General features: G+C 26.4%; 3 protein-coding genes across 7 annotated transcripts; 1 reads left to right on the forward strand and 2 right to left on the reverse strand.

The window, feature by feature from the left end:
• Positions 1-2767: 2767 nt before the first annotated feature.
• LOC126840409 (connector enhancer of kinase suppressor of ras 2) lies at positions 2768-14509 on the reverse strand. Of its 2 annotated transcripts, XM_050576114.1 has the most exons (19): positions 14123-14509; positions 13897-13975; positions 13641-13804; positions 12900-13084; positions 12593-12839; positions 12392-12520; positions 11833-12068; positions 11026-11311; positions 6322-7672; positions 6099-6250; positions 5835-6030; positions 5483-5690; positions 5126-5350; positions 4943-5044; positions 4741-4877; positions 4628-4676; positions 4305-4396; positions 3671-3759; positions 2768-3197 (listed from the first exon to the last, which is right to left on the reverse strand). In XM_050576114.1, the coding sequence occupies exons 2-19, from the start codon at positions 13952-13954 to the stop codon at positions 3039-3041; spliced, it is 4065 nt and encodes a 1354-aa protein (XP_050432071.1). In that variant the 5' UTR covers positions 13955-13975; positions 14123-14509; the 3' UTR covers positions 2768-3038. The 2 variants fall into 2 exon arrangements, with proteins under 2 accessions (XP_050432071.1, XP_050432070.1); XM_050576113.1 differs by lacking the exon at positions 14123-14509 and having other exon boundaries at positions 13897-14115.
• An 89-nt stretch (positions 14510-14598) lies between these two features.
• LOC126840414 (tyrosine--tRNA ligase, cytoplasmic) lies at positions 14599-19048 on the forward strand. 3 transcript variants are annotated; one of them, XM_050576127.1, is made up of 11 exons: positions 14599-14715; positions 14786-15034; positions 15543-15718; positions 15813-15934; positions 16009-16149; positions 16720-16905; positions 16998-17228; positions 17323-17457; positions 17622-17772; positions 17974-18118; positions 18866-19048. In XM_050576127.1, the coding sequence occupies exons 2-11, from the start codon at positions 14840-14842 to the stop codon at positions 18974-18976; spliced, it is 1593 nt and encodes a 530-aa protein (XP_050432084.1). In that variant the 5' UTR covers positions 14599-14715; positions 14786-14839; the 3' UTR covers positions 18977-19048. The 3 variants fall into 3 exon arrangements, with proteins under 3 accessions (XP_050432084.1, XP_050432083.1, XP_050432085.1); XM_050576126.1 differs by having other exon boundaries at positions 14609-15034; XM_050576128.1 differs by lacking the exons at positions 14599-14715; positions 14786-15034 and having other exon boundaries at positions 15595-15718; positions 15793-15934.
• Positions 19045-23227, reverse strand: LOC126840417 (TNF receptor-associated factor family protein DDB_G0272098-like). 2 transcript variants are annotated; one of them, XM_050576132.1, is made up of 8 exons: positions 23076-23227; positions 22720-22934; positions 22513-22644; positions 22275-22450; positions 22080-22207; positions 21848-22025; positions 20743-20918; positions 19045-19460 (listed from the first exon to the last, which is right to left on the reverse strand). In XM_050576132.1, the coding sequence occupies exons 2-8, from the start codon at positions 22931-22933 to the stop codon at positions 19112-19114; spliced, it is 1353 nt and encodes a 450-aa protein (XP_050432089.1). In that variant the 5' UTR covers position 22934; positions 23076-23227; the 3' UTR covers positions 19045-19111. The 2 variants fall into 2 exon arrangements, with proteins under 2 accessions (XP_050432089.1, XP_050432088.1); XM_050576131.1 differs by having other exon boundaries at positions 23058-23226.
• Between the last annotated feature and the right edge of the window lie 318 nt (positions 23228-23545).

The following is a 23545-nucleotide window of genomic DNA, read 5'->3' on the forward strand; positions in this document are numbered from 1 at the left end:
AAAAAAAAAACCATTGTTATTATTGAAAAGTGACGACGATAACAGTGATCTGTTTTTATCGTTCACAAAAATAACACTGTGGTCTGTATATATATTTTATTCTGATAAATTTTGGTACTTGCATGATAAATACGATTTGATTGCATAAGTTTTACCAAATTTTTAGGTTTAGTCTGGAATTAGAACTTATAAATAACTTAAATTATTTAACTGCCCCCCTCCTCAAAAGAAAAAAAGAATACATTTTTTTAACTTTAATAATGCATACATCATACTACACTATTTTAACATAAAAACGTATGTTTCTACTTCTAATAATACATTCCTAAGAAAATTCTGGTTTAATTTTAAAAAAAAAATTTAGATTCTTCATAACTTTTTCAAGGTATCGAGTTTCGAGCAAAGTATAATTTTTAAATTATTTTTTGTTAGTGACCTAATAATTTTCTATTAGAAAAATTTAAGTTTTAAGAGTTTTTAATCATTTTTACAATAATATTAATAACGAAAATTAAAAATGTACTTTGATCGATGGATCAATCATAAGTATTGAAAAATGTAAATCCGTTTTTATGATTATTGCTGGATTACGTGTTTCAGAGTAATAAAATATGAGAGACCAAAAATACGCAAATGTAGGCTCCTTTGTCCTTAAAAAAATAATTTGATTAATTAATTCAACAAATAAGTTAAAAGTAGTCTTTATCTATTTATTAAATTCTGAAATTTTTTTGTACAACAATAAATTATTTTTTAGTAATATAAACTTAGAGTTGGTAGGTGGGTAATACATTATTATGAAATATAATAGGTACTGTATTTTTAATCATTATATTATCAAAACAAAGTTTAATATTAAATTGTTCAATAATTACATTATTAATGTCGTATAAATTATAATTAAAATCCAATCTATGTCAACGTGTCCATTGTCATAAATGATGAGCAATACAAAAATGACGATAACAATTTAAAAACTATTACGATTTATTTTGAGCGATATGATTCGTCATTTTAAGTATGTCATTGTCAATAGTTAAATCATTAAAGGTACAGCTTAGCTACTTAATACTCCTAATAGTTCATAGAATATTTAGAAAAGGTTCGGAATAAACATTTATGGACATTTACCACCGAATAAATTATTATCATTTCAACGTGTGTACCTTGTAAATATAGATAAATCAAAACTCGATAATTATGTAAGAAGAAAGTTTATGAAACTGTAACGACTAACGAGCCCAAAAATGTATGCGGCAGTGAGTTATGGTACCTATTAAACAAAAGAGGGAAACAAGTCAAATGAAAATAGCTAAAATAAAAACGTTGAGATGGATGTGGAATGAGTAGGTCCCAAAATAAGGAGTGAGTAGAGTATATATGAGCAAAAAGTTAAGGAGTAGCACCAATAACAGGAAGAATGAGAAAGACCTACATCGTGATGGTTTTGCTAAAGGTCATGTTAGAAGAAGATAAAATAGGAAAATGAGTAAGAGAGTTAAATGTTGGTGTATTTAGAGGTAGCTCGAAAAAGAAGCAAGTAAATATTATTATCCATTAAGGCACGGACAAGTTTGGAGTGAATAAGAATATTATGAGGAATAGAGATTTGCAGAGAAATAATTTGGCTAGTTGACTCCATTCTCAAATTGTATGGGATGATGTGAAAAAGAAGATGCACGTTGAACTGAAGAAATTAATTATTTATAACATGTATAATTAAGGACTTTACAGTCAACAGACTAGTGGTAGCAGTACAATTTTCTTATTTTGTTTTATTCTTTTCTTCAATTTTACACTAATGTTTTTAAAATATTGGAGATACCAATTTTCAGACGTGGTTAGCATCTTTTTGAAGATGGTACGGGAAATCACATGGGCTCCAAAATATCTGTGTAATATTGAAGACATTGATATAATCGGACTTAATAAAATAATATGTTAACCGGAAAAAGCTTTAAATAGTTCAATTTTCCTTGAAAGTTTGTTGTCAATCAACTTAAAAAGCATGATATTTATAATAATATATGAATTATAGATTCATATTTCATGCATAAAATGAATTGTAAAACATAGGTACCTAAATAAACGTTCTTTGGTTACAGCGGAATTACATCAATTTTATAATAAATGTAACTTAACAAAACACTTAGTACATTCATTACTACAATTTCAAACGTTTATAGGCCCAGGCACTATATCTAAATACAATATTCAGCCATTATTTAAAATAAAGAGGTACCTGGCACATACCGCCGATTGTATTCATATTAATTATTACAGATTTCATGAAACTTGACTTTCAACCTTCCTAATTAAGCTTGAAAAAAGCTACATTAGACTGAAAGTCTAAAACTAAAGCTAAAAATTCAACAAAAACATTTATTTTGATAGTAACTTTATCATAAATTAGGTATTGCTAGGTACCTAAAATAAAATATTAGATTAGGAATAAGCACAAAATGTTTAAAACTTTTTTTTATCAGTAACTTGAATATCATTAAATTAAAATTAAACAAATATTCTTATTAAACTTTTATTACAAAAGAAAATACATAAGTTATATTGTCAACAGTTTAAACTTATTTAAATAAATTATTATATGTTAACAGCTAATAAAATAGTTATATCACAAATTAAAATAATTAAACTCATACACATTTAAACAATTCTTATACACAATTATTACAATATTATTATATAGATTATACAACATAATATTTATATAATATGACTAATAAAATATTCGTAATTAATATGTTTGGTGATATTTGTGATGTGTATTACAAAATATTATATTTGGATCAATTTTTTTGTACAAGTATATATAATTATATTATTATAAAATTATAAATTAAAAAAAAATTTAATATTGATTAAACATTGGTTTCATGCATAATTCTAAAACATAAACATATCTAAAATATAATAATCAATTTTGCTTATTATATATATATTTATTAATATATATATATATATATATATATATATATATATGAATACTAATACAAAGAAAAAATGTAATTGTACATAAGTTATCACTTGAAATTATAACTATTACCTTGAGGGCAATCCAAGTCTAAATTATTATTTGATCTATCTCGTCTTCTTGAAAGTGCTTCAGTCATTGAGTAAGTTTCAGGATCAAAAACAGGTGGATATTCTAGAGACTCGTTATCACTAATTTGGTCCATGGACTGTAAAATTTAAATTCATAAAAACTTAAAAATTAAAAACGTAGTTAAAAAAGTTTTAGTATTAATGTATTTACCATATTTTATACTATACAACTCAATAATGAAATTTTTTTTACTATAATAGAAAAATGTCATGTTATTAAAAACGATAAAAAAAAAACAGAATTCAAGGTGCCAAAAATGTAAAGCAAAATAAAAATAGTGACATTACAATTTTTTCAAACAAATAAAACTTCATAAATTCAGATATCAGCCAAAAATTAATATTTTGTAGGTTTACATACAATTTTTTTTACTTATATACTGTAATACTGTATCTATAAAAATATATGATATTGCATTTTATGAAACTTTCCTATTCAGCTTAATAAAATAATCACTATGTATGCTTCATTAAGAACTAAAATGATAAAATATTGATATTTAATTGCAGACCCAGTTGATAAAAATAAATAATGTAATAATATACTTACGTATCTATTAGAATACAACTGAAATGGTGAATTTTTGGTACTTCTATTGCCATTTAAATCATTAGAATGGCTTGAACCTTCTGTTATCCCTAAAGATTTATATTTATAATATTAATATGAAAACAATACATCTGTATTACTGTGAAATTTTTAATTAATATTTTAGGTATACCTATAATATAAAATATTATTAAATAAAACAATGATTACACTTAATAAGTTTTTGAAATTGTTTTTATACAGGAAAATACTATTTGACAAACATGGGTAGCCAAATTTCTAAATAGTTTGTATAGTTCAATTTTTACTATTATCCAAAATGTAATATCACGAGACCAACTGGCAAATGGCTGATGAATAATATTATAATAATATTACTAAGGGTTTAAGATTTAAAACTATTAATAAAGTAATATATTATACTGATTATAAGAGTATACAAAATAGTACTTACAATATTATTTTAAAAGTAATGAACATTGTGAATTTTAAGTTTTCCAATTTGTTAATTAAAAAATTCTATTTTTTTAATTACAAAAAAAAAAAAAATGACAATTTGATGAAATAAAAATTATTTTCAATAATTATATAACAATTAATGGTTGTTGTAAATAAAAAAATCGAATCAACTTACAAGTCGGTAGTACATTTAAATTGTAGTTGTGTTCAATGCTAGTTAAAGCAGTAATAGGTTGCCTTGAACGAGGCTCACTTTCAGCAGCAATTCTAAATAAAAAATGTTAATTGAAAGATTAGCATTGATGTTGAATATAGGTTTATTTTGCATGTATATTATTTATCAAGGTGAAGTTGTAATAACTCATGATTAATACTTTAATAAAAAATAGAAATTAACAATAAAGTGGTTGTGTTAATAATTAATATTTCTTTAATTAGTAACAACTTTAAATAATTCAGTAATTTTAATGTAAATAATTTAATGTTATAATATAATACCTGAAACCAGTTTGGTCTAAAAATTGTTGATTTTGATCGTTCCTGACACCTTTAATTAAATAACAGAAAGTGTATTATATTGTGGTTAGTATAAAATAATTAAATACTATTACTAGCTGGTGGTGGAGGCGCTGTATATTGAGGGACTCGTAAAGCCATATGGACATTTTGAATACGTCTTTCAGCTTCTTGACGAGATTGCATAAACGATTCTAAAGTCATTTCAGAACTGTTGGTAGAATCTGTTCGTCTAAAATAAATCGATACAATAATAATTATAGATGTCCTAAAGAAATTATTTTTAATAATAAGTACCTATGGTTATTATCAGAAGTTTTTGACATAGAAGCTAATCGATAGTCGACCATATCTGGAGGACGATTATGGTTAGCTTGAGGTAAAGGGTATATATCAGAACTATGAATTAAAAAATATCAATTAATTGCATAAATGAAAATAGTTATGGATGATAAAATTTAATGTATCTTGTAAAATTACTTTTGGTTATAATTGGTAGATACAGATGCCTCGGCTGTATATTTAGGAACTGTTGGTGGTACTCGACGGTAACTACGATATTGAGAAGTCGGCACTGGTTCACTTGAATCTCGTCCTATCATACCCATTCCAAGAAATTTCCAGTGTTTCCTATCTAAACTACTACCTTTTGCTTGATCTTCCTTTGACAAATTTTTTTTCTGCTGTTTCTTTAATGAATGAAAACTTTTATCGCCAAAGAGAAAAATAAATAAAATTAAGTGAATACAAAACAATAATATATTAGTGACATTTTATATCAGAGCAAGATTAATTAATTTAATTTATTAATAACGCTATTATAAGTTTATAACATACTTTTTATTTTTTTGTGAAGCGCTATTGCCAGTTGAATGTGAACCCATATGACTGGATATAAATGTAGATATATTTTTCAATGCTGAACTTGTAAAGTTAGTTTCATGGGAGGTTTCTGGTTTTACTGTGATAGGAGGATCCATTGGTCCTTGATTTTCATCAGGAAGATTGTCCTCCTCCCCATCAGTTTCACTAACTGCTTCAACATCTATACAATTTTGTCAATTATATACTATTTCACCAAATGAACCTTATGGGTATATATATATATATATATATATAGGTATTTCATTTTATACTAAATAGTTCTAACTAAAAACAGAAATTAAAAAAAAAAATGTTTGTTACTTACTTGAGTTATGTCCATCAACAGACGTAGCAGTTGAAAACCAATCTAACCACATAGCAAGATCATCTGACGATTCAGCAGCAAAGTAGAACATTGTTCCCATGTGATAAACTTTAAATGCATTGGCTCTCGATTTCACTTCATCCGCAACTGATACAGTGAAACCAGATAAAATAATCATAAGGCGTGCTTTGGTGGACTATTAAGAATTAAAAGCATATTAACACATTATAGTACAAAATAGGATAGGCATAATGTTATTTTCACCTCTCTATTATTAAATCCATAGAATGCCGTGCCTTTAATAATAAACCATCCCCTAATCCACTGCATGCGAGGCGATATTTTTTTTGATCTTTGATACAGCCATCCTTGATATTCACATATTCCTAAATCTTTAATACTAATATTTCGTCGTTCTAAAAAAATAATAAGCAATAAATCAAATTTGTTATCTATTTCTTAATAATATTGTATTAATAATATTTACTGGCTATCAACGGATTTCTTTGACAAAGCTTTCCTTTATTTTCTTTTTTACCAATAGCTTTGGCACCTAACATTGCTCTATAGCTTGTTCTTTTAGGTAACTCAATAGTTTTGGATGGCCTAGGAGGTGGCAATGGTGGTTGAGACTTTTTTGTCTCAGTTTTCTGTCTAGGAAATGTAGCAGGAGCATTGAGAACTGCTTGATGCGGTGTTATGGCCGTTCGCTCAGATGGTAATGATATGTTGTCTTTCGGTTCTACTTGAAATATATTATCGTCGCTACCACTAAGGTCAGTTAATGATAAAGGAGGGCAGGCATCAGATAAATCAGAAAATGATGTTTTTTCAAAATCAGATAAATCATTAGTTTTACTATTAGCAGATATATTCTTCAAACGATTTATTGAATACTTTGATGATTCTATTGAATTAGGAACTCTGTCATTTGATACTTGTATGGCAACATTGTCATAAGTAGTATTTCCAATATGATAATCTGTATAGGATTTTGGTAAATTATGTATATAGTCACTTTTATTTTGTTCAAATAAAAATGAATTATCAATTTTTACATCTTTACGATCAGATAAATCAAACGGTTTGTAATTGTGTGGTACAATGTCAAAATTATTTTGAGTGTCTTCTGATGCGTTTGAATTTATTTCATCAAATTTAGGAGGAAGTAATTGTGGAGTATGTACATTCGGTTTTACTTTTTTATTTGCAAAATTAATATTATTGTCATCTACGAATAATGGAATTTCGCAATCGTCAATTTTTGTCGGTGGTGGTTTAGGAAATGTTAATACAGGTTTATCAGGCCTTCTAGATTTATCTAAATTGGTATAACATTTGCCAATAACTTCAGATTTGTCATAATTTTTTACATCTTCTGCAGACATTCTTAAATCAGATGTAAAATCCTCAAATTCATTTTGAGAATTACTGACCACTGAAAAATCATAAGACGGTGTACTAAAACTTTTATCTAATTTACCACGAACTTTAGTTATCGATGACTGCTCATTTGGTTTAGTTACTATTGGTTTTGGCATAATTTTTGGTTTTTTGCTAACAATATGTTCAGGGCTAGTATTAATCTTTAGTTGATTAATACGTTCTTTTAAGGATATGAAATCTGTACTACTTAATACATCGTCTTTGACAGCAGAGTTATCCACAATGTTTTTCTCAGAAAATTTTTGATTTTCCAGTTTTTCCTCATTAGCAGGTAATGATGTCCAATGAACTTTTGTTGGCTTAGAATGTTTACTTAGTTGCATCTCACTATTAGATTTATCAGCATTATTTTTTGTGTTGTTATGAGCCTCGTTCGCTTGTTTTAACCATAACTAAAGAAATAAAAAATATTAATTACAAGTTACAACATTTAAAAACCAATATACAATAATAACAATAAGTAAATAGGAAAAACCAATCCATGCAACTACAGAATATTTTAGACGTCTTCTTCTTGGAAATATTAAAAAACAAACTTTATATAATAAGTCTCAAACTGGTTTTACTTGAATGTAACAATTTGTTTTAAACATTTAAAATTACATTATAAAAAAGCAGCAATTCTTTACTGAACTGACTTGAATTTAGAAATTTTCTATTTGAACTATAAAATAATAACCATGCTTTATAAATACGTTATATTAACGTTATTGATTTTCTATACATAAAAGAATAATACTATACAGGGTGTCTACAAAATTCAACAAATTAAATAATAACTTTTGTTATAGTAAATATTTTTAAGCTTTTTTTTCTAAACAATTTATACTCATTTTCACTATAAACACCGCGGTTCCTATTACTAATGAGTATATATTGATTAAAAAAAAACATCTTAAAAATATTCACTAGATCAAAAGTTATATAATTTGTAGAATTTTTGCGGGGTACCTTGTTTATTGTTTGTGTTTTGTAAGCTAGCTAAAATGTAATTTGTTCTAACAATGATACAATTTTTATTTTAATAATTATTTTTTTAATCGATTTTGGTTTGTTTTATTTATAACTAGAATAAAAATAAATACTCGACTAAAAATGATAAAAAAATCAAACTCAACAATAATCTGATAAAATTGCGCCAGAGAACCAGACCAAAAAGTAAATTTAGAATGTCAGCTTTTTAAAACACTTTTAAGAATTATGCAAACTAACTGACTTTTAAATTGAGAGCAAAACAATAATAATAAATTAAAAAACCAATACCTTCTCGCTTTGCATCGAAGCTAAAAGAACAATGTGTTCCTTACAGTTAAAAGATTTTTTTTTAAAACTTATTACTACAGGATAATAAAGTTAAATAAAAATAATAGTAGTATATATAGTAATGAGAATGAAAATATTAATTAGTAGGTTATACGAATAGGTCCTACTGTGTTTTTTTTGGCAACCAGTTATTGAATGAACAAAACAAATTATAAGAAAATTATATAATATTTAATTGTGACCTAAACATTAAGCAGACAAATATAACAAGTCTACTTTTGTTATTATTGTCAATAACTTAATACTGTTTTCCTCTAAAATTAAGTGTTTGGGACTTACAACTAATGGCCTCTTAGCCATCATTATCTTCATTATAATTCGGTGTTTTGGTGCATTTCCTTTGCCTTTTTTTTATTATTAATAGTTTTATATGGTCATGGACTGTTTAAATATGTTTTATGTATGTGATAGTCATAAGAAAATTAGTATAAATTGACACAAAAAGTGTCATTTATATCCCTAAAGCCACTCATATTAGAAAGTTGAATGTACACCATTAAAACTATAACTATTGAAATTTAAATTCACTTCAGTATAAACTTAAAAACAAGTTTTCAATCAGTAGTACTTAACTAGTACAAACAATTAATTTTAACAGGTTTTTTAAAAAAACTATTGCACTATTTAATTTAATGGTGAATTAGGAAAGTTAGAAACTCGTGATCACAATTGTTACCTTTAGGTATGACTTTTTAGCATGGGATACATATTTAATTTACTTGAAGATAAATTATTAACAGTTAACATTAAAAAGTCACACATTTCCATTACTTTTGATTGATAACATTATACAAAATCAAAAATGTATAAAAATAAATTTGGTCCACAATAAAAGTATGCATAGCCTTATTAGAAGTAGTAGTAAATATATAAGTTTTATAATTAGCATAATACCTAACAAAATGTAATTTTTAATTATGTATGTTAACAAATTGTTTGGTTGTTACATCTATAACTAAAAAATCCATTTTTATTGTTACAAAATGTCAAAATAATATATCTCTCATAATTCTTAGGTGTATATGAAAAAGAGGTATCAAAATCTAAAAAAAAAGAAATGAAAACCTAAAATAGTATAACTACAGGCACCCACAAAAAAGCACTTAACATACTTAATTAGACTCATGAAAATATGAAGTATTGACAGTAAAAACAACATGTCTCAAAAATAAAAACAGCAGAAATAGAAATGGAATCATGAACATAAACAAAACCAACAAAGAAAAAAAGAAGACTGTTATTACCTGTATTTATTCATGTTTCTTGTAACTCGTTCTACATAATTCATATTGAGAACAATGATGAATTTTGAATTAAAATATATATTTTAATTGAATTTTATGAAAAATATATGATAATGACGACATTTATATAAAATTTATAGTATAAATATATTATTGTACGTATGTTTTATGAATTATTCATGAAAAATAATCATAAGTCTTCATTTTTAGTTTTGGAAAAATATTTGAAGCCAGCGTGATAAAAACTTTTCTCAATTAGGTCTATTTAGACACATCTAGAGTAACCTGTTCAACAAAATAACAATCTATAATGTGCTTTTATTTTGCACAACATCTAACAATACAAATAGATCGGTTCAAAACAAATTATTAAGTTTTCAACGACCAAAACAATTAAATTTATAGTAAATAAAAAAAATTATGTTAACTAACTAATTTTTCAACTATTTAATTTAGTAAATGTAAAATATAACTAACATTAAAAGTTATTGTCTTTTTTTGAGAATTGTTATTAAATAGAGATCACAATTTAAATTAAATTCAAAGGTATAATCTAAAAGCGCATTAGATAATACAGTGCAAAACTGTCTAAAACAGGATCCCACAGGATCGAAAGAAAATTACAAATTAGACAGTTTTCTTTTTTATTTAGTTACATATGCAAAGTAGTTTGGTGGGATCATCCACAAATTCAGTTGTATACAGTTATTTCAGTTATTTAGGGTACGTCTTAAAAGACTAAATATACTATAGATAAGCAACACATTTTAATATTATTGTGCAGTGCATATGGAAGCTCTTTTGGTAGTTAATTTTTCTGGCAATAAGGCTCAGAATGGATTTCCCACATATGTTTGCCGGTGCATCACATCACATACGTCTAATTCTGTCTATAGCTATTTCACGTTTCTACCACCCTTTCCACTATTCAGGCCTCTCAGTGACCCAAATCCACACTAAAATATTAGTGTTGTATGCATTGCCAATCACAACATGAGCATTTTTCATCAATAGTATATTTAATCCATGGTTTTAGACAGGTTTCACTGTACTAGTATTTTGTATTTATTAAAATTTTAAATGATTTATCAAATATATTTCTAAATACTTATAATTTTTTTCATTCGTTGTACTGATTATTAAAACATTAAATTAAGTAACAATTGGATATATTATACCTGATCAAAATTAAATGGGGCATGTTTTCCAATTGGACTGGCTCCACTTATTGTAGCCCGCCGTTGTACTGGAATATGAGGTTTAGGTAAATAAAGTCTGACAGAGGTGGGTGAAGAACAGTTTGCACTCTCTAGTTCACTTTCATCACCACTACTGCTATTGCTATGTGAACACATCTCAGGAGATATTGATCGCCCTCCTAAATGAATAACTGGTGGTGGACTTAGCAAATGGTCACTTAGAAGTTGATTTTCTTGAACTTTAGGTGCTTTTTTTTTATCTTGCCTGTACATTAAAATAGTTCGATTAAGTATGCTAATTGTAAGTATAGTCTTACTGTGTGTAAAAATGTGTAAAATACTATGAGGTTATTTCATTATGATACATTATAATCATTCATTTCATTTGTATTAATACCTAGGTGTGAGTAGATTCAAACTCGAAAATAATGAAAATATACTAAAACCATTGATATAAAATATACAAATAAGCTGCACTATACGAAAGAATGGCGATTGGTTTTAAGTTTAATTTGTCGTCAATAGAAGTACCATCGCCATAGTTTATAAATGAGCAGATGGTAAACTATGATAAGGATACCATTGACGGTAGGAATTTTGTATAAAACAGTCATCGTTCTATGTAATCTGTATACCATTTTAAAATCAATGCTAAAACCGAGGTACTTTAATTTACTTAACTTTATATTTTGTACTAATGTTTATACATTTTTTTCTAATTAAAGCGTTCAGTACTGACTTGAGAACTTAAATAAACTACATATTTAAATTAAAATGAATACTTACTTTTGTACAGGGAAACTAAAATTTGGAATTGTTAACAGGTCACTGGGTCTAGGTGGCGTAAGTTGATCAAAGTATCGTTGTGGATAATTAAATATCTTTTTACTAGGAAGGCGATATGGCTTCATGTATATCTGACCAAATACTTTACTATGTTTTGGCCGTTTTTTTAAAGTTAAAAATATATCATTAGATGCTTCTTCTAATAAAGCCATTACTTGTCTTGCTTGCCATCCAACCTAAGTTTAACAAAAATATTTTTTTAATATAAGTGTATGGTTGTGAATAGCAAAAACAAACCAATGAATATTGTACTTAGCCTAAATACTTGTGACTGCAAACACAATATAATTCTATCTTTTTATTTATATATAGTTTACTAGCGAGACATTTCTTATCAGTTTTTTCTTAAGACTGAGAATTTAATTGTAACATACATAATTTAATAATAGTTCTAATTTTTAAGTTTGCCATTATATGTATGCTTGACAAAACAAATACTATTATTGGAAACATGTTTTGATTCAATGATTATTTTCAAAAAATTAACATGACGACTTACCACAGTTTGATAGTTTACTTGAACTATTTCATCACCGGCTTCGATTTTTCCACATTGATGAGCTACACTATTACATTTTACTTCTCCTACTTGGTGTACACCATGAAATGATGGCACAATATAAAATCCCTAAGCAATACATTACTTATAGTGAAGAATTTATACAAAGACATAGAACATATTATAATATTAGTATATTACCAGAGATTCACCAGATCGTTTTTTTAGAGTAGCAACATCCAAAGTGGCTGGTTGTAAAATTAATGAATCTTGACTTTCTTGAATGATATGATCAGCATGTTGAGCAAGCTGTTTAGCACTTTCAAAAATATTTTCAACAGGATTCTCAGCAAAACGATCACGTTGACCACTAGTGACTATTTCAAGAGCTAATTTCAGCAAGTTATTTTTCATATTTATGTAATGAGGTTGCCCACAAAATGGAGGTCTAAAATAAAATTAATTATATTAGGTTTTGCAAATATTTGTTATTTATGGACAGCAATACCTATTTAACCAATTTACTAATGGTTTTAGCGTAGCAACTGTGCTAGCTACATCTGTCAATATTTTAGTTGGAACTTGAGTAGAAGAATTTAAATGATTTTGCATAATTTCTTTGTACAAATTATGAGCACAACATGATAACCGTAATGCTAAGAGCTGTACATTTTCTTTGTCTAGCTCATAATGCTAAAAGAATATAAATTTAAATTATTTGAAATGTCAATAGTTTAATATAAATACAAAAAGATGTTAAAACAACATTTAAAAAAAAAATGATATAGATACCAAAATAGGTATTTGAATCAGGTAAGGTAAATAAAAACCTTCTATACTACGGCCTACAAGAGAATGACTGTAAACAGAAACTATAATGTATTACTACTGCTTGCACAGCCGTATAAAGGAGTAACGTGTAATAGTTTTTGTGCATGGTCGTTCTCTTGTGAGCCACAGTAAAATGTATTAATGTATATTTAATATTATAGATAAAAATAATCATCAATTTTTAATTTTAATTGAAAGATTTAATCATCTTAATTTAATGCATTACTAATAAAATAAAATAAAACAATTGTTGGCTATTTAAAAAAAAAATTCAATATGCTCTATTACAATATCATTACCTGACCCTTTAGGGTAATAAGAAATCTTCTTAGAATTTGTTAAAGTCAAACAGATTATACAAAATTTTGAAAAGAAATATGATACATTCATGCAAACATGTAAATACAATATTACTTACAAAGTTTCTAAGAAGATCTACAGCTTCTAATATTAGTTCTTGGTGTCCAATTTTTCGTACACCGATTTTATCTAAGTCATTAGGTTGCATATCTAACAACTTCTGACCATTTATATCAGTTTCAATAAAATATTTGATATACGGTAAAATAACACTGTCCAAACCTGAAAATATATTAAATAAAAATATTATAATATATATACATAAATGTTTAAATATTTCTTTTAGTCTAACTGTATTATTCAATGTAATGTACCTTTGAGCCAGTCAGCTACTTGGTCAGACTTCCAATCAGCCACATTTACATAAGCCATTATTTGTCAAACTACTTTAATCTTGGTGGATAAAGAGATGCATTTAGTTTTTAAAGTGAACAAAATTAAAGCATATTAGTATGTAATACACAATAACATATTAATTTACATAAATATATAAGGTATCAAATTATTATCTTAAAATCGTAATTAATTGAGTATACATACTGTCTAATTATCTAGACATACTTTGTTCGCAAGAACTGGGAATAGATAGGTTAAACATAGATATTAATCTATGAAGTAAGAAGTTAATTTAATAAATAACAATAACCAAAGTAGTTATTCATTGTTACAATATGACGTATCCAATGCTTATGCTTATCACAGCATCATACTTTCATGCAAGGCCAAAATCGAAAACGTTATCCGATTGGTCTAAATTCGTTCCAGAATCCAGATCCGACACCCAGTTCATGAATGATCATTCAATTCGTTAAAAAATTGTATACATATGATGAAATTTAAAAAAGTCTTAAAAGTTTCATTTTACACTAACAACTTAATTAATTTAATAGACGCAATATTGTCAATCCAAAAACTGATTAGATTAATAAATAATTTTATTTGTGTCCATGCTAGTATGGAATTTGTCTATTGATAAGCGTAAACATGATAAGCAGATATCAAAATATGTAATATAACGTTAATATAGTCTTACAGATACGAGCGTAGACGTTGAATTTAGTTTCCATATCTCATTTTTGGCCGTGTAATTAAAAAATTATAGTATTTAATACTTTCTATAACTAACAGACGCGGTACAAAAATAATTATTACAGTTTGTGTTGTATAATATTGCAAAAATTAAACTGTTCTTTCACTTTATAGTTTATTGCTAAGCTTCACTCTTCAGTATTTAGTTGTCCACGTGGCTGAATCATCATGTCATCTTTTGCAGAAAAAAAAGAATTGATCATTCGCAATCTTCAGGAGATTCTTGGGGAAGATAAACTTGATACTATATTAAAAGAGAGAGACTTGAAAATTTATTGGGGTACAGCTACAACAGGAAAACCCCATATTGCATATTTTGTACCTATATCCAAAATAGCTGATTATTTGAAAGCTGGCTGCGAGGCATGTATAAATAATATTTAATTTTTCACTGGTCGCTAATTTTCAATTTAAATAGTGTAAAAAAAATTTAGTTTTCTTTGTTTGGTTGCAAAAAAAAAAAAAATGAATTTGCTTAAACATTTACAAAATGGTTCATTAAAATTTAACCTACTTCAAGGTATCAGAAAAGTAGTTAATAAGGACTAATGAAAATTGTCGTTTTAACGGGGTCATAGTTTCTTTATAGTATAGCAATAGCAAAATAATGATAAGTTCTTTATATATGATTCAAAACATTAAGCAAAATGTACATTTTCTCTTCAATAAATGTATTTTAGTTGTCTACTTACTCTGTGCTAGCCATTTACCGCTGCACATGTTATGTTTACGTATACTTTAATTGAATATTTATTTATGCAACCTGAAATTTAGGTTTATTTTTTTTTAATTTGATTTTATGTTATATATGGTTGCAAAGTAGAATTTAAAATAAAAAAATATTTAAAGCCATTTAAATAAAAAATTTCAGGTTACAGTTTTATTTGCTGATTTACATGCCTATTTGGATAATATGAAAGCTCCATGGGAGCTCTTAGAACTTAGGGTACAGTATTATGAATATTCAATTAAAGCAATGTTGACTTCAATTGGGGTACCATTGGAAAAATTAAAATTTGTACGTGGTACAGAATATCAACTTTCTAGGTAAACTCTAATATTATTATTATTGTTACTATATGGAATATACTATATTTATATTATCTTTATATTATGTTCAGTTTCTTATATTTTTTATCAGAGAATACACCATGGATGTATATAGATTATGTTCTTCTATTACTGAACACGATGCAAAAAAAGCTGGTGCTGAGGTTGTAAAACAAGTTGATAATCCACTATTATCTGGATTACTTTATCCAGGTACATACTATTTTTAAATAACTAATTAAATTCTGAAATATTTATTATGTATTTTATATTATTATTGTTTTAAGGTTTACAGGCATTAGATGAAGAATATCTTAAAGTTGATGCTCAGTTTGGTGGAGTTGATCAACGTAAAATATTTACTATGTCTGAAAAATATTTACCCCAACTGGGTTATGTCAAAAGAATTCATCTAATGAATCCAATGGGTACAACATCATTTATTATTACTTCAATTAAAAATGTATTTAGTTTATCTTAAATATATATTAAGGTAGCCATATGTAGTTTTAGAGAATTTTCATTTTGAAGCCCTATAAATAATTCCAAATTATTAAAATCAAAATTATTTAAGATTTTTATTTCAACCCTTTTGTATTTCTGTTTTAGCAGAATATTTTCCCCAGAATGTTGGAAGTATAGTGCCTAGAAATTTATTAATTTAAGAAAAAAACTTTCAAATTTCCTGGGCAACTTTTCCAATTTTTCTTTCCATAAAAACCTTCTTTAGACTTTTATGAACATTTAAAAAAATTAGCCAAATCAGCCCAGCCGTTCTGTAGTGATGCATGTTGCTTCAAACAGCATTTCATTTATATATATATATATATATAGATTTATATTAATGCATTTAAATAATTATCATAAAAAATACCACTAAAAACTAATTTAATTAATTGTTGTGATGTAGCTAGATAAAAAAAAATTGTAGGTAAATTTTAAAAATCATTAACTTTATTTATTTACTCATCTCTAATGTTGTAATGTTTACTTTTTAGTACCTGGTTTAGCTGGAGGCAAAATGTCATCATCTGAAGAAGATAGTAAAATTGACCTACTTGATTCTCCTGCAGCTGTAAAAAAAAAGTTAAAAAAAGCATTTTGTGAACCTGGAAATATATCTGATAATGGACTTTTGGCTTTTGCTAAACATGTAATATTTGGATTATTTAAACCCGATGAAAGTATGATATTACTGATGTACTATGTATAATAAATATACAAACCTATTATATTTTATTGTACATTATGTAATTTAACGTATTGTTATTTTAAGCATTTAAAATATTCAGAAAAGAAGCTAATGGTGGAGATAAATATTTTAATACATATGGAGAACTTGAAGCCTATTTTGCCGAGCAAAATCTTCATCCTGCTGATTTAAAAGCAGCAGTTGAGTTCTATATTAATAGACTGCTTGATCCGATACGAAAAATATTTGAGGACCCTAAATTACAAGAGCTAGTATCAAAAGCCTATCCAACATCTAGTAAGCCTGGAAAAACTGGTAAAGATTTCAGTTCTATAAAACTTTCAAGTTTAGAATTAAATGTGTGTTTTTTTATAAAGTCTTAATCACCTTATATTATTTATCGTTTTAGCTCAAAAAAGTGTAAGCAATCTACAACCAGAAAACGAAGCCATTCCTACACGTTTGGACATTCGTATTGGTAAAATAGTTGAAGTATCTATGCATCCAGATGCTGACTCATTGTATGTTGAAAAAATTGATGTTGGTTAGTATGAAGTAGTGGGATATTTATACGAAGTTATGATTTCAATTAGGAGTAATAGCTTGAATACTTCAGGTTCAAGTACATATTTTTTAAAAATTTAGTTACTCGAGTGACTATTTGTTTTTTTTTTTTATTGTACTTGATGTCTCATTTTTAAAATATAGGTGAAAAAGAACCACGGACAATAGTTAGTGGTTTAGTAAAGTTTGTTCCGATTGAAGAAATGCAAAATAGAACTGTTGTTGTCTTATGCAATCTAAAGCCTGCCAAAATGAGAGGAGTGGAATCATGTGGAATGGTTCTCTGTGCTTCAAGGTATGCATTTCTTAGGTTTTAATGTAAGTTATTACTTACTAAGTGTAACAATTTTGAATGGGTATTACTAATTACAATTTGTATCTGTTTCACTATTTCATACGTATTAAAATATTAACTTACATTAAATTGTGACCTCTAATTATACATTACAGCAATATAAATGAATTTAATCTAGTATTTTTTAACTACATGCTTTAGTGAAAATGATGGTATTAAGTTTGTTGAACTACTACAACCAGCAGAAGGAAGTCAACCAGGTGATCGAGTATTTGTCGAAGGTTATGATAAAGGCGAACCAGATAAAATACTCAATCCAAAAAAGAAAATCTGGGAAAAACTACAAGTAATTTTAATTACAAAAAACATAAAAAAATTTTGGAAACTGCTACTTAAATTGAGTTATAACAAATACACAACTAGTGTTTACAGTATTCAAATAACTCTCCCACTAAATGCATGTGTATCAAATACTAAATTTCCAACAGTAAATATATGATAATAGTATTAGGTTTTTAGCAAAATAATAATTATTTCTAATTTATCGACTATTAGTAAAACTAAAATAGATAACATAATCATAATCTTTGATAATTTGAAGAGTAGTAGGTTATCTCTAGTAATGTTTTGGAGCAAATATATTTGTTACTTCTTTCGTAAACTTTAATAAAGAACACTTAAGTAAGTCAAATTAGTTCCATATCACTGCATCTAAACCTATTAACCCTTTCACTGCTAAGCTCTAAAACACAAACATCTGCCCTCTGCTGGCTTTATTTTAGTTTAAATTTAGAATTTAGCACAAAATTTACTTTCTTCTTTGTAATGTTAGGTTAAATTGATTGATAGTGTTAACCATTGTGTATATACTATATACGTATACAGCACAGGGACTGTGCTTTGGTTTGGCAAGTACACACATCCAGAGCAGTAAAAGGGATAAGCCATTTAATAGATATTAGTATTAAATTGTATTTCCTGCACAAAACAGACAAAATGTTATTTTACCATATTGTCTTTTTATGAAATTATAATAAAAAATATCTCAAATTTCATATTACATGTATGGATTTTAATAAAGTCTAAATTTTAGGTTGATTTAAAAGTTTCTGAAAAATGTGAAGCTCAATGGCAGTCAAACAACTTACTCACAAATGCTGGTAAAATCCTCAGCAAGTCTTTAAAAAATGTTCATATTGCTTGAAGTATTAAAAGTAACATTATATAAAATGTATGGTGTTTTTTTATAACAATATACACACTAATTGCCGGTTAATTTGTTTAAAATGTATTTATCATCATAATAATAATGTTTTGTTTACAGTCAATTAAAAGCCAATTAACAACTAGAATTTGTTAAAACACTCATGAAGTTTGATTTGTTTGAATAATTATCTTCATCGTCAGAAATGTCACTTAATAAATTGCTATTGTTGTATAATTGTGTTGAATCAAATAACTCCTTCGAATGGTTTGTTTGGGCTTTTATACTATCAAATAACTGATTAAGTTCAAATTTAGCTGATTTTATAGCTGACGCCTGTCTATTATATTCATTAAATTGTCTATCGATATTACGATCTTCATCACCTGATTTTAATGGATATTTATTAGATATAAGTGAGGCCATTGATACATTTTTAAAATCATCATTTTCTAAGCCACTCATCACAATATCTTTCATTTTTCTGAAAAAAAAAAAACAAATTAACCATACAGTTATAAGCGTTTGTAATTTAATACATAGTATATTTTTTCATAAAACTTTAAACTTATTATTTTTCAAACAACTATTTTCATAAATACAAATACATTAAAAAAAAACTTTTTTTCAGGAAATGGTTAATTTTTTGTGTAAGGTTTAGTTAAAAGAACCAATAAATTGTAACATTTTTTTTAAAGCAAATTATGTAAACAAATATTACATCAAATAGGATAGGAGTAGAGCATCTACTACATTAGTTTCAAGTGGATCCTAACATTGTTGAAAATTTTGCCAACTAAAAAAAACAACAAATTAGCACATGGGGAATACAACTTAAGAAGACGCTACCCGTCTGTAATTTATCCACGAAAAATAGTTTTACAAGGGTTAAGAATGTGAGAATATTTAAAACCATGTAAAGGGGCTAATGATAAATATTGAAGCCCAATAAAAAAAAAGAGGATACTTACAGTAACTGTATAACATTTTTACAATGGATAGAGGAAAACTTTATCTACACGGTAGTGTTTTTAGTTTTTTTTGATAACTTAAGCACAATCAAATTTATTCATTTGTAAGTATTCATTATTTTTTCTTTTTTTCATTTGTTTATAAAAAATATTAAGTATAGATATCAAAAAAATTAAAATACTACCCCATAGATAAAGTTCTTCTTTATACATTGTGAAAATTTGATAAATCTACAGTTAATAATGACCTCACATACTTGTCCCGTGCAAAGCAGTTTTGATAGTCTGACAAAAACAAAATGGCAATCAATAAAGTATCCTTATTACTATATTAATAAGTACATTATAGTTCAAACTCTAAATAAAGAGTTTTCGAAAATTTGCCTATAATTTACTCATTTGAAATGACATGGGTAGTGCCCTCTAAAGCAGTTGCTTAAGGTAACGTCCAGAATATTTAATACTTAAGGGAATAATGAATCTATGCAGGATTTAGAGTGTGTCTATCACTGCTTGATTCCAATGAGTGAACTCCTGGGGTTTATATCAGCAGCTCGAACCATACACCTAAAAAAAGTGTTTCAACTTGCCCCAAATTTTTTTTTTTTCCAAACGTGGTAAACTTAATAAGTCAATACTTCATCCACTTAAAATTATTTTTAAAAAGTTGTTAAGCACTATAAACAAGTGTAAAAGAGTATTTTAAGTCCTCGTTATATACAAACATTTTAAAATTAAGCCATCTTTATGTACTTAAAAATGGTATGTTAAATAATTACTAATAATTACTCTTACTTGATATTAAACCTTAGTTTAGCCACTTCACTAGTATTAGCATTGTGTACTTTTTTGGATTTTTCATGGTCAAATTTTGAAACGCCTTCATTTGTTTTCAACTTATTTTCATTAAAATTTGTTATGCTTTCTTTTTTTTCTTCTTCTGGTATTATTTTTTTGGTAAAATTATTTACCTTGAAATACAAATAACAAATTGTAAATAATTTTGTTTATAACAGTGTTGTAGTAAAATTAATTTAAATAATTTTAAGTCTTAAGTGAAAATCTTATAATTTATATACATTTTTAGGTACAGGGAGTACTCGAATAAAATGTCTCATTATACGAGACCAAATTTTAAGACGTGTGGTAATGTATTATAAAAAAAAAAACATGATTGCAGTATAAAATCTGATAGACGGATACATTACTAATAAGATATTTTCTATAGAAAAAATTGATACACGATAAATAATTGTGTTAACATTTTGTTTCCACAAATGGGAAGCTAGAGTTCCCTGGATATATATTTTTTTAGAATCTTGGGAATAAGAGGAAGACTAGTTGGAATTCTGTCTGTGTATTCGTTTATCTGTGCAATTCCTATGCCTGTTAAAAGCGCCTATGCAAATTCAAATTTTCTCCTAATCGATTTTATCAGTTAGACAACTGAAAAAAAATCCTGATATCATTTTAGAGGAAAATTTTATGAAACTAATTAAATTTTGGTGTCGATTGGATGATTTTTTTCATTATAAGGGAAATTTTTTTTTCAAGTTAGGTACTTTAAAGTGTGATCAATTCGGTTTTGAGTAAGTTATGTGCCAATGATTTGGCAGCTGTTTTTCAAATTTTCAAAATTCAAATTCAATAGTACATATTTTCGAACCGAAATATCAATTTAATAGTTTAGTTCTATTATCAAAATCATCCCTAATCAAAATAGATACCCTTGGTTCAGATTGATTTGGTTAGAAATCAATAAGTAAATCAAACTAGTGAAAAAAAAGCATAACCACGCGTTATGACTTTTTTAATTATATATACTTTTTATATGTTTACGATTATAATCTATAAAACAATGTATTAGACAGTTTAAAATTATTTCTAAAGTTATACAAACCACATTATTTTTCGAGACATTATTTATTTGTTTTGTTAATTCTTTAATAGTAACTTCCTGCTCATAAACTAATTTTTCTGATGCCATAAGTTTAGATTTAAGACTGGCTATGGTGTCTAAATATTCCCTTTCGCGGTTGTTAAGTATTTCTAATGAATTGCATGTTTCTTTAAATTTCCTATTAAATACAAATGTTTAAAAAATTATAATGTACTAGTAATTTATAACATACCCAATTATTTTGTCACGTTCAGAAGTAACACATACAAGTTTCTCTTCAGTCATTTTAACTGTTTTCAAAATCTTAGCATAATTATTTTCAAGTTCTATTATTTTGTTATGTAGGGTTAACCAATATTCCTAAAACCATTAAGATTGTTAAGTTTATGACAAAGTCATTGTTTATATAGGTTTTATTTTGACAAACATTTTCTTTTGAGGTTTTTTCAGACTTAAAATCATTACAATAATTGTCTTTTGTTGGAATCATTGAACTATCAACTAGTATATTATTTGATTTAATATTGGAAACTTTTGAACACTCGTCAACAATTCTTTCAACTACAACCTGCATGTCCTGTACAATTTTTGAAATATCAGTATCTAAAACCAAATAAACAAGGGTTTTAATACATTTTAAATTTATAATAGCATAATGTACATACTTTGAACATTTGGTAAGTGATTAATTTCTTTTAATAAAAATTGCAATGTTCTAATTGGATTGAAAACAGAAAGTGTAGTAGTACTCTGACTCTCCTTTATACAGGGTGATTCACATTGAACACTTTTACTTTCTATAATTATAAAATAACAAAAGAAAAATTATAAAATGAAACATAAATTTCATTTTAATTTAATAAATTGTATACTTTTAGCGCAGCTCTGAGCAGAATTTGTTTTTTGTTTTGTATTGTTGGTTGTGGCAGTGTTAGTGCTGACTGATTTTTTATTAAGTAAATTACTCCAAGTATTATTTTTTTCAAGAAGACTATTTCTATACTTAGGCTGAGCCAAAGAATTCATAACACTTTGTTGTCGACATAGTTTTGATTCCATAATAAAGTTATTATTTATTGATTTCATACTACAATTATTAAAATCAATAAGTTCAATAATTATTTAATGACAGATAAAAAATTTACAAATACAATTATTATGTTATAAAAGTAATTATTTTATGTGAAAACATAATAATTATAGTACTTACAAGCTCTAAATTACTAACCATAAGATAAAATAGTGTTAAAAATTATTTTTCCAGAAAAGTTACAGGAGATTAATCAGTTAAATTAATAACACAAAGTATAACTCTGTACTACATATATTTTACCATACTTTCTTTCGTGATAAGCAAAAAGAATTAGCATTAAAAATTAGTAATATTTCATAATAAATTTCACTACAATAGATTAAAAAAACGTTAAAATTTAAATGATAACCTCAAATGTGGTATACAGAGTGATAATGCAAATTGAATAGATATTATCATTGAGTATATATTGAATCTATACTCGATTGAATATATACTCAATGATATTATCTAATCTGAGGTAATCATAGACGCAGTTACGTGATAAGTTATCTTTGTAAATATTCAAAGTGAATAATCACGTCGAACCAACGTTTACGGGTTAACCTTCGTTCTTTGCCCATACTTCACTTCGATATCATTAAACAACTACGATTTTGTTTTGC

Source organism: Adelges cooleyi, unplaced genomic scaffold (assembly GCF_023614345.1).
Source record: "Adelges cooleyi isolate 19-005CV unplaced genomic scaffold, UGA_ACOO_1.1 ACOO_flye_CR_arks_rails_tigmint_CR_PRNA_376, whole genome shotgun sequence".
Classification (NCBI taxonomy): domain Eukaryota; kingdom Metazoa; phylum Arthropoda; class Insecta; order Hemiptera; family Adelgidae; genus Adelges; species Adelges cooleyi.